The 12,010-nt window shown below is 30.4% G+C and overlaps 1 protein-coding gene across 4 annotated transcripts; it reads left to right on the top strand.

Moving 5' to 3' along the window:
- Positions 1-6,596: 6,596 nt before the first annotated feature.
- On the top strand, positions 6,597-9,588 carry LOC105116219 (protein NRT1/ PTR FAMILY 7.2-like). 4 transcript variants are annotated; one of them, XM_011013453.1, is made up of 5 exons: positions 6,597-6,773; positions 7,117-7,234; positions 7,367-7,584; positions 7,707-8,275; positions 8,359-9,588. In XM_011013453.1, the coding sequence occupies exons 1-5, from the start codon at positions 6,747-6,749 to the stop codon at positions 9,230-9,232; spliced, it is 1,806 nt and encodes a 601-aa protein (XP_011011755.1). In that variant the 5' UTR covers positions 6,597-6,746; the 3' UTR covers positions 9,233-9,588. The 4 variants fall into 4 exon arrangements, with proteins under 4 accessions (XP_011011755.1, XP_011011754.1, XP_011011753.1 ...); XM_011013452.1 differs by having other exon boundaries at positions 7,102-7,234; XM_011013451.1 differs by lacking the exon at positions 6,597-6,773 and adding an exon at positions 6,784-6,916.
- The last annotated feature ends 2,422 nt before the right edge of the window (positions 9,589-12,010 follow it).

Below are 12,010 nucleotides of genomic sequence, written 5' to 3'. Positions count from 1 at the left end.
CACTCTAAGTAAATTAGAAAAAATATTTCATCTATTTTCAAATAGTATTGACTGATAAATCCTTGGTTTAGGTGAAATGAGATTTGAAAAGAATTTCAAATCTTATTCAAATATTCGATGACTATTATATAAAAACAAATATAATTTAATATAAAAAACATGATTGATGCTTTAATATTAAATCATAATATTATTGATGAAATGATATTAATTATATTAAGAAACTAGTCACTAAAAGTTTAAGTCAAATTACTAATGACTTTCTAATATTTTAGGGGATCATTACATGTTGCTTGACAATGATCTTCAAATACAAAATAATAATAAATTAAATTATTTAATTTATTTAATTAGAATTATAATTTATATTTAAGCTAACATATTATGAACCTAATGGGTCATACACATTAAGAACCATTAGTTAAAAAATAAACTAGAATAATTTAATTAAGTATGACTTGATTAAAATATATTTTAAAAATTAAGAACAATAATATAATTAATATATATAGTATATTTATAGATTTAGAAAAATCAAGTAAGATTAAATTTCAAAAATTATCCCTAAGTAATAAATAGATATTATTTAAGGGGCAAATAGATATATTATTATTTATAAGATTTTTAAAATTCCCTATAAATATAAATTTAAGCCTATTATTTTGTAAGTATAAGAGGAATGGTTATCTGTTAGACAAAAAAAATACTAAAATACAATAAAGGATTATAGAGATTTCTCACATTTGGTTTATGTGTATTATTGTTGAAGGGCGAACAATTGAATGGTCTATAATTTGCAACAACTCAACCTTTAAAAAATTATTCAAAGTTGAAGAAAATCAAATCTTTAGATAATAAATCCCTAAAAAACTCTAAATCTATCTAAAAGGATCCTAAAGACCCAAAATAATTTTGCTTCATAGTTTTCACTAAATATATAATTTTGAAAACCCAACAAAGTTATCATCGTGAATTATAAGCTCTCTTTTTTGGAATTAAATTACAAGTGATGTTTTTGTTCTTGCTAGAAGAGATGCTTCCAAAGCACGTAATAATCATTTAATTAAAGTAGTGCTTGAGAATGTAGTAATAATTATTTTTTAAAATATTTTTTATTCAAAAATACATGAAAATAATATATATTTTTTTTATTTTTAAAACATCAACACATCAAAATAATCTAAAAATACTAAAAATAATTAATTCTAGCAAACAAAATTTTCAAAAAAAATCATGAAACATAATTTCAATCACAAAAACAAATAGCCTTTAAAGTAATGCAGGGTGAGGGATCACAACGATTTTAGAATTGGATATATTCATCCCACACCCACATGTTTTTCACTAATATTTATTTTAGCCTTTCAATCTTTGGAAAAGCTATTTAGTCTTTTTATTAATATTCATTGTCTAAACAAAGTGCTCGATTATGAGATTATCTTTATTTATAAGGTTATTTTTGTTTTATGATTCAAATAACGAGTTTACTAGTTAACCCCAGTTGACTCTGGTTATTTGTTTTGTTTCTTTTTTTAATTGATTTTTTTTCAAACTCATTCTTCAACATTAAGTTGTTTGAAAATTGAATTTCATAATTTATTTTTATTTATTTTTATGAGGTTATTCCAATCTCATATCCCATATCATAGGTTTAGCAAGTTAACCAAATCGATTTGGATCATTTTTTTTTATCATTTTTAATTTATTTTTTTCAATTTCATCATTCAACATTGAGTTGATTGGAAATTAAGTTTCATAATTTATTTTTATTTATTTTCTATGATTCATGGTCTTATTACTTGAATCATATATTTGGTAAGTTAATCTAAGTTAACCTAAATTAATCTAATATATTATCATCTTAATAATTGTTTTTTTTTAAGACATCTTGAATTTGTTTTAGAAGGCAATCTACATTTTTACTAGTTGTTTTGGTTATTTTTTGACCCATCAAGTTCATTAGGTCATACTATATCAACCTTTATAATTTTTTTAAAAAACATTCTACTGAAAAGACATGATAAAAACACCTAGATATTTTTTTAATAAAAAAACATTTGATGTTACTCATACCATATGCCAAAGATGTAGTATATTATCTAAGATCTATTTGGGTTCTGAATCTTTACTACCTTGTCATATAATCCAAAATATAATTTAATTTTATAGTGACAAACTGAATAGAAGTTCTTTTATTTTTGTTCCTAAACTAAATTGGTGGTTTACATTATATCATGGGTTAAATCAATTTTTTTTTCAATATATCAAAGAATGTTTAGGTGATGTTAGTGTTTTAAAATAAGAAATAAAATATTGAAATTTGAGTTATTAACTTGACTGAATTCAATAAACTCAATTAATTTGATAATATGATTGAAAAAAAATAAGGACAGTAAATAAACTAAATTAAACAAAAAAATAACAACAATCATCTCAAAAAATAAACATTTGTTGATACCATGAAAATATATCCTTTTGATATTCTTAAAAGATCTTCATGATCTTATTTGATAAAAAGATTGAATGAGAACTTAATAATCTTATAAAATAAAATTTTAAGCTCACTTCCTAGCACAACAAATGTTAAAGGGAAAGAACTTAAAAAAAAACCAGACTCAAGTCCATCCGAATAAGCTTGCTAAATTCATCTTGTTTGTGAGACTATGATAATCTTGTAAAAAGAAAGTTGAATAAAATCACAAAGTTCAATTCTTAAACAACTCAATGTTAAATGACAAAACTAAAAAATATATTAAAAAATCAATGAGAAAAAGACTCATGGCAACTCGTGTTAACTTGCCTAGATTATAGTTTAGGACATGATATCGAGATAACTTTATATAGCTTAATCTCAAACCATCCCAACATTAAAAACAAATCAATGTGAAAAAAGAACCTTAAAAAAATGTCAAAATCAACTCGAGCTAATTCTTAAAACTTGTAACTTGAGTCATCAATCTGAAACTAAACCTATAAAAGGAAAAACCTGAAAAAAATTCAACAAACCAAATTCCTAAGCAATCAAATATTAAGGGGTGGAATTGAAGAAAAAAAGATTCAATAAAAAAGAAACTAAAAACAAATAAAAATAAAAATAAAAATAATAATGATCAAATTCAACATAAAAATAAACTTAAATCAAATGTTAAAAGATTAAATTAAAAAAAATAATTTAAAAAATAGTAATTAAAAAAATAAGAATTTCATCTAATATAAAAATTAAATTACTTCAAATACTAAAGGATTAAATTAAAAAATATTTTTTTTAAAAAAATAAAAAATATAACTAATGAATGATGGATATCATACGTGATTCATTAAATTGTATTATTTTTTTAATTGAGTTATTTCCTTTATATTTTTCAATCACGCTACTTTGAAAAAATAAAAATTAGTTTCTCTTCCATAATTTTTTCTATGATATCCATTTTACATAACTTCCAGAATGTAGAAGAACGTATTCCGGAAGATATCAACTACATGTCTAATCCCTTGCTATTAGAATAAAGTGAAACTCACAGCTGGAATGGTTGAGAAAATTGAATATTTGATGATATAATTGTAACCTTGAAAAAAGGGATTAATGTTTGCTTTTCACACCACATCCATGGATACGCAATTTCAATTTTAGAGGCTGTCAACATTTGCATTTTCGAGCCATTGTGATATTTATGGATTCTCTTGGCCGCTGATTTGAAATTAAGTGTGATATATGATCACATCAAGCTACGTAAAACTTGTAGTTTTTCTTGACTGAATTAACATCAGTCTGCTGTTTGCTTGTCTTCTCATGCCTTGCATTGAATTTCCCAACCTACCAAGAACATTGACAGAATATAGACAAAGTACAGTCCCCACATTGAACTACTATTAGGCAGTGAAGATCTTAATTGTGCTTGAAATTGCATGTCTATGTTATAGTGAGTATTTTTTGCTGTAAATTTTCATGAATAGAAATTTAAAAATATGTTAAACTTGAAAAATTTAGATTTAATAATTAATTAAATTTAAAATAATTTAAGTTTAGTAAGTATCTCAAAATTTGAATCTAGGAATTAATTAATATCAAATTACTATGGATTTAACAGAGATGCTAAATCCATAGAATTTAAGTTTTACAATTACCCAAATGTTATAGGTATGATAAAACATGTTTAAATTAAAAATATTTGAATTCAATTATAAGTAAATTTTAAAGCTATATGTTTCATCCTAAATGATTTTTTAAATTAAAAGTATTGTATAAAATATTTATATTTGATATAATAATTTTTCTATATTTATAAATATAAAATAATATCTCTTGCAAGATTTATCATACTTATTATGTCATTAACAATATATAAACAATATTTATTTATCACCACCAAAAACAAAAAACATTTTGATCTTCTTCTTTTCAAACAATGACAAAATTTAAAGAATATAATAATATTAGCTAATTTCTTTCACTAAAAAATGTTATGAGAGACTATTATGCTTTACTAATCAATTTGTTGGTGAAAATAATATTAAAAAGTGTACTAATTATGATTTTTAAAGTATTTTTTTATTTGATAATATATTAAAATAATGTTTATTTATTTTTTTTTAATTTTTTTTGATATTAAAATATCAAAAAAATCTAAAAATATATAAAAAATATTAATTAAAAAAAATAAACAAATTTAACTTTTTAAAACTACTTTTAAAATACAAAAATAAAACAACCTTAAAATAATCTTTTCAATCCGTCAATACTTCAAATTTTTCCGTTATTGATTGATGTGTTTACCGTGCATCGAGTGCAGTGCTAAAAAAGTTAAGCTTTAGCGTTAATGCTCACGCTTGGTGTTCACAGAGAGATTATTTTGAAGGATAAAAAATAAAACGCTTGGTATTTTTATTTATTTTCATGGCCACGGATGCGTCCGTTTTGAAGGTTAAAAAATAATGACAGAGATTATTTGTTTAAAAAATATTATTTTAAAATATATTAAAATAATATATTTTTTAAAAAATATGATGGCATCTTCGTGGCATTTATATTAATTATAGTTAATGTAATATTAATTATAGTTAATTAGATGAAGTTGATCAATATCCCAGCTGGATGCACTATAAATCCCATCACGGTTGGACTCCAGTACGACTGATAGCCGAAAGCTAAACAACTTTCGCCACTGCACTGCAGCGGTGCTGGCAGGTGCTCAGACGCCACAATACTAACCAAGAAAAAACCCCCAAATTAAAATGACGGATTCAGACTAATAAATATATAGAGCTGCAGAGATGAATCTAATTTGTTGTCTGCGTGAAACAACATGCATGGTAGGCAGCAGAGGGAAGAATGTCCACATGCTCTGTACCAAATTATTCTCTTACGGATCAACTGGCTCCAAGTCCCGATATTTCTCAAAAAAATTCAAGAAACTCTCAAGATCAACTTCTCAACTAGGAGCAAAACATGGTGTTACACTCGTACGATTCGATTACAAGAACTAAGAGGGCAAGACCACCAGCACTGGAATTTCTGGCTCGCATGTAAGACGTGGTGATCTCTGTTCTTTCAACAAACACAAAAGACACTCCCCCAGATGGAAACGACACTAGCTAGCTAGACAGAAACAGCACATCATGAATGATTAATAATAGAAAATTGCGTTCAGTACTGTACTAATTTTATAATGCATGATTAGCGGTTGATAAACATCCATGAGCATGTAATTTACCATCAAATTATATGCAGTTTATGCAGCTAGCCAGGGACCTCCTCCTCTCGGGGAGGTCGGTCACAACCACAGAGCAAGTGTAGAAAAAGATTCGCTTGTCGACTCCTAGTAGCCTGGAACCATCTTATTGACTAGGCATTTTCCTAGGAGGTTTTTGCTTAAAGAAATGGAAAAGGAGATCAAAACCAAGGCCATCACGCAGAAAATGCATGTTTCAAACATGTCCAAATCAAAGACAGCTAATGCTTAACAGCATCGCCTGCTGATTACTTTGAATGAGACAAATATTATATTAGTCGTCGATGACTCACATAGCCGATGCTGATGAACTCTGCATGACTGTGTTCACCGTTCTCACGCTACTTCCCTTTTTCCCCCCTTGACAATAAAGATAACTTCTTCAAACAATCTGGATCAAGGGAGTGGTGTTCGGATGCTCTTTTGAAAGGGTTATTATTATTATTATTTTTAATAGTTAATGTTAAAAATTTTAAAAAATTATTTTAACATATTTAAAATAAAAAATAACTTTAAAAAATTATCATACACTAGCAATATCTATCACTTCCAATTTATTTCTTTACAACTATTATTTTTTATATATTTTATATGATTAACATGGATGTTTAAATTAACTTGTATATATTTTAATTAATTTTATAAGTTTAAATAATTTTTTAAAAAATTAAATTTATAATTATTAAAAACTAAATTCAAAACCTGTTATTAACTTTCCATTCCCAACTTCATGTATAGTGGAGTAGTCTTCCTTAACTTCATCCATGTAATCTCAGCATGCCATCCTCTATATATAGAGTGCATGCACCATCTTCTCCTTCACACACTTCGAGTTCATCAAAAAATTCCTCCCTCCCTCCTCTAATCAAGCCAGCCTTCCTTATATGTATCGAGTTCCTTTCTCCTTAACTAAATTCTTTATCTCCTCTCTGCGGCTCTAATTAATTATTGCCTTGCATTTCTGAAAAATATATATATATATATATAGTGATCGATCAGAGTTAAGGTAGCTCTAACATGGCCTGCTTAAATATTTGCAAAGAGGTTGGTGAAGCTTATTGTAATTTCTCTGCATTGCTTGCAACCTCTCTCCTTGTGCTATGTTTTTCATGGCTAGGTGTAGGGTGTAAATGAATTCATGCTCTTCCAGCCGGCAGCTTAGGAATTACTGCAATTTTCTGACTCTGGTATTTACTTTAATTAAGGACTAATTAAAATCAATCTAGTAATTAAAAAACAAATTCGCTATATTGAAACTAATTTATTGGCTTCATTTTGATTGCTGAATATAATTAATTCTTAATGTAATTACATATTAATCAACATCAGCTGGCACATATATAATACTGTGCATGCATGGTAAAACCTACAGGAAAGAAGCGTGCAGGGGAAGCTCGTGAAGAAGGAGCAGGAGGTTTGCACTAGGGATGGAAGCGTTGATCGACATGGCGATCCTGCAATCCGGGGGAGGACTGGGACTTGGTTCGCCGGAATCCTCATATTAGGTATGTAGCTACCAATTAATCAACAGCTGATCAGTATTAATCTCCTCTTCTAATTTCTAGCTTGTTTAAGCAATTAAGAAACAATTAGATAATCAAGCTTCGTTAATGAATTAATTATGCATGCATATCCAGTGAATCAAGGGCTGGCGACGTTGGCCTTCTTTGGGGTAGGAGTGAACTTGGTTCTGTTTTTGACAAGAGTGTTGGGTCAAGACAATGCCGACGCTGCAAACAACGTCAGCAAATGGACTGGAACTGTTTACATATTCTCTCTTCTCGGCGCCTTCCTCAGCGACTCTTACTGGGGGAGGTACAAGACTTGTGCTATCTTCCAGGCCATCTTCGTCACTGTAAGTAATTAAACTCCACCTCAATTCCATTGATAATGAGTTAACTTGATTCGCTTAATCTGGAGTTACTGTTTGTTCTTTATTATTTCATCTGGAATTATTTTCTATCCCTTGGCATGCAGGGTCTGGTATTGTTGTCACTGTCTTCCTACTTATTCTTACTCAAACCGAGAGGCTGTGGTGATGAACGTTCTCCATGTGGATCCCATTCAACATACCAGAATGTCTTTTTCTACTTCTCCATATATCTTGTTGCCCTTGGAAATGGAGGCTACCAGCCTAACATTGCTACCTTTGGGGCGGATCAGTTTGATGAAGAGGACCCTAAAGAAGGCCGCTCTAAGATAGCTTTCTTTAGCTACTTTTACCTGGCTCTCAACCTTGGTTCTCTCTTTTCGAACACCATATTGGGCTATTTTGAGGACCGGGGCTTGTGGGCGTTAGGATTCTGGGCATCTGCTGGCTCTGCTTTTTTGGCACTGGTCTTGTTTCTCATTGGGACTCCCAGGTATAGACACTTCACCCCCAAGGGCAACCCCCTCTCTAGGTGTTGCCAGGTGATAGTTGCTGCCACGAGAAAATGGAAGGTTCAGAGGATGCCAAATCAAGATGATGATCAGTTTGAATCGGATGTCCCAAATGACCGTTCCAAAATTAGGGATAGAAAGATACTACACACCCAAGGATTCAGGTATATTATTTGCTATTCATCAAGAAAATTAATGATCCCTCATAAATACGCCGTACTCATATAAATTACTAAAATCTTACCAGATTCTTGGATAGAGCTGCAATTATTACATCCAAGGATTATACAGAGAATCGCATTCACGATCCATGGCGTGTCTGCACAGTAACTCAAGTTGAAGAATTTAAATGCATCCTACGACTCCTCCCTATCTGGCTGTGCACAATTCTTTACTCTGTAGTTTTCACTCAAATGGCATCACTCTTCGTCGAACAAGGTGCTGATATGGAAACTACGATTTCGAAATTCCACATTCCTCCAGCTAGCATGTCTAGTTTCGACATACTCAGTGTTGCGGCTTTCATATTCATCTATAGGAGAGTTCTTGATCCCCTTGTTGCCAGAATAAGAAAGGACCCTAAGGGCCTGACAGAGCTTCAGAGGATGGGGATTGGTCTAGTTATCGCAATAATCGCAATGGTTTCGGCAGGAATTGTAGAGCTATTCAGGTTGAAGTACGCAAGAAAAGACTGTCCGAGTTGCGAAAGTGCGAGTTCTTTGAGTATACTTTGGCAAATTCCCCAATATGTTCTGATAGGAGCATCTGAGGTGTTCATGTACGTGGGGCAATTAGAATTCTTCAATGGGCAAGCACCTGATGGATTGAAGAGCTTTGGCAGTGCACTTTGCATGACATCAATATCTCTAGGCAACTATGTGAGTAGCTTGCTAGTAACAGTTGTAATGAAAATATCTACCAGAGATGAGATGCCAGGATGGATCCCAGGAAACCTTAACAAGGGTCATCTAGACAGATTTTACTTCCTCTTGGCAGTTTTGACAACTGCAGATCTTGTTGTGTACATTATCTGTGCTAGATGGTACAAGTACATCAGGTTTGAGAGGCAGCAGGAAGCGGATAGTATATTAAGCAATGAAGAGGCAGACCTTAGAGTTTGATCAAATTCTGCCTTGCAGCGGGAATTTAAGAAGGGCATAAGAAATCTATATATATTGTGTCATAAATAAAGTGAAAAGTGGTTGAGGGATCCATGACAGTGAATAGATAGGAGGAGGGTTTAATTTTCAGCGATGAGACTAGACAAGGGCATTATATTTTTCGCTTGTCCAGGTCGAGCTCGAGAAATTGAGGAACTGCTAGCCAGTACCAGTCTGAAAGGCTTAAAATCTGATTTCGGAGTCTAAAAAAACACAGAAAAAAAAGGGCTAGCTGGTGTAAATTTCGATCCCAGCAAGCAGTGATATAATCCCTTTGCAAAACCTTCTCAAGTGGCATTTTGTAATTTGCGTTCTTTTATCAGTTTTTTCATATCCTTATATTACACACACGCGCGCGCACACAAACACACACACATACTGTGTTCTTCTTACATTCAAGAGAATAAACATGTTCTTTCGTTCTATGCCGGTCTCGCAAAACAACATCGATCAATACGAGTCCATAAATTAAATAACAGGAAGAGAGTCGTGCTAGCGTAGCAAATTAAAGCGTAATAAACTGCCAAACTGCCCAACTTCTTAGCTGTAACGTACAATGCAAATTGCAAGTCTTTCCAAGTATATAGACAAGACAACCTTTGATTTCAACATAGGCATTCCTTCTCTTGTTCATGGAAATTAGCTGGTTATTTATCTTTTTTATATAAGAGATGTTTGAATTTGAGTCCTTTTAAAAAGAGAGAAAAATAAGAACTGTTATGCTAAACCATCTAATCCATGAGTAATATTTTTACGTGTGAGAGTTGAAGACTAATTGAGTTGCAATTAATCGACCAAGTGTACCTAATTTTCAACAAAATGAAATATACACCAAACTTTATTACCTATAATCTAAAGCATTTGGGAAACTATTGTAACGATAGCGTTTTCTCCCCACATATTTTCATGTGTCTTTAAAAAATACGTTTGTTTTTTTAATGTATTTTAATTAATTTTTTAATATTTTTAATGTTAGATTTTTTATTGAATTATCTCCCTCTCAAGGCATGGATCACGACTTTAACGGGTTAATCCAATTGACTGAGATTTTATTCCTTTTTATTTAACTTTTTTTTTTAACTTTATCATTTAATATTGGTTTAATTAAGAATCATGCTCTATCATTTGTTTTATTTGCTTTCTATTATGTTAATCTAGTTTCATGTTCTAGGAATAGTGCTTAACGAGTTGATTTGTCCTAGGAATAGTGCTTAACGGGTTAATCTTGAGTTTACTGGGTTTTTTTTTGTATTTTTTGTGTAATTTTTTTTTTAATTTTATCTTCAATATTAAGTTGGTTAGAAATTGAGCTTTCATAATCTATTTTGAGAAGGACTGGCTTTCAATTAGGACAATGCTGATGTGGCTGATAGTGAAGGGGTCGGTGGAGACAGGGAAGATCTGTGAGGTATGGTAGGGTATATAAGGAAGATGGAGTGAGTTAGTTGTCTGGTTTTGGGAGGTCTTGGCCATGAGAGAGGTTTTGGTGAGACAAAGATACGAGGGGTTGTGAGAGGGGAAATGTGGGAAGGACTAGGATGATGGAGGATGAGGGCAATGTGTGGCCTCTATGGGAGATATCAAAATGGCAAAAGGGGCCTATTGGAAATGAGAAGAAATGGCGGTTGTTGAAAGAGAAAAGTTGAGATGGCTTGGAGGGGTGTAACCACTTTTCTTTGGTAGAGATAATTTAGGTTCAGAGTTTTTTATGGTTGCCCTAAATTTCTCTATCTTAAAATTATCCCTTGTTGTGTACATTGGTATTTATAGGAGAAGTGTTGCTTGACCATAAACACATTGGTCCCTTCATTTTTTTTTTTTTTGCAAGTTTTAATTTTTTTATTTTTTTTGTATTTTCTTTGAAAACAAGCAACATCAACGTCGACTCAACAAGGAAAATCAATTATTATATATAAAAAAACATGTTAAAAGTTGAACGCGCTCAAAATACATTTGAAAATTTAAATTCTTTTAAAACGATGTTGAAAATGCTAAAAATGATGCAAATATATCCAAAATGCTTTTTTTTGGGTTTTCGTTGCTTTTTGCTATTTTTTATTTTTATCTCAAAAATTTATGAAAAACATAAGTTAAAAATTGGGTAGCAACAATGTTTTTGCCTTTTTATTTTGTGATCTTTCTTTCGTCACTGAAAGTTTTTCCTAGGCTACTAGCATTCATTTTATTACAATTGTTGTTTTGAACAAATGGAATGATTGTTGTTAATAATGATTTTAAATTGTTTATAGATTTCTTTATGTTTTTTTATTCAATGTCAGTTACCTCATAGAAGCATTATTGATTATTACTTAAAAATATATTTTTATTTAGGTTTTATATTATCAATTTTACATTTGAAGTATCAATAACTCCTTAACTAAAACATGTTTTTATAATAACAAGTCTGATATTATAAGATAACTTTAATTTATAATAAATATTCATATTAAATGTAGGCCTATCATATAAATCAAAAAATTGATTAATGAGTTCAACTACTGAAATTGAAAAAAATAAAGAGAGGGTGAACCTTAAAAAAAAGATGTTAGTTCAGTTCAAACTAGAATATTGTTCAGTTATTGGATTATATCTAGAGCTGTAGATTTTGGATTTCAATTTGGTTTATATGGGTAGAAAGCTAAGACATAGGCCTAAAATATTAATAAGGAATGTAAACTCAATTCTGCTCCAAATCTTAGCAATAATGGAGAAGTCAAAATCTATCCTACAACCTAAATA

Source organism: Populus euphratica, unplaced genomic scaffold (genome assembly GCF_000495115.2).
Source record: "Populus euphratica unplaced genomic scaffold, PopEup_1.0 scaffold873.1, whole genome shotgun sequence".
NCBI lineage: Eukaryota > Viridiplantae > Streptophyta > Magnoliopsida > Malpighiales > Salicaceae > Populus > Populus euphratica.
This window is presented reverse-complemented; position numbering and strand designations above follow the sequence as displayed.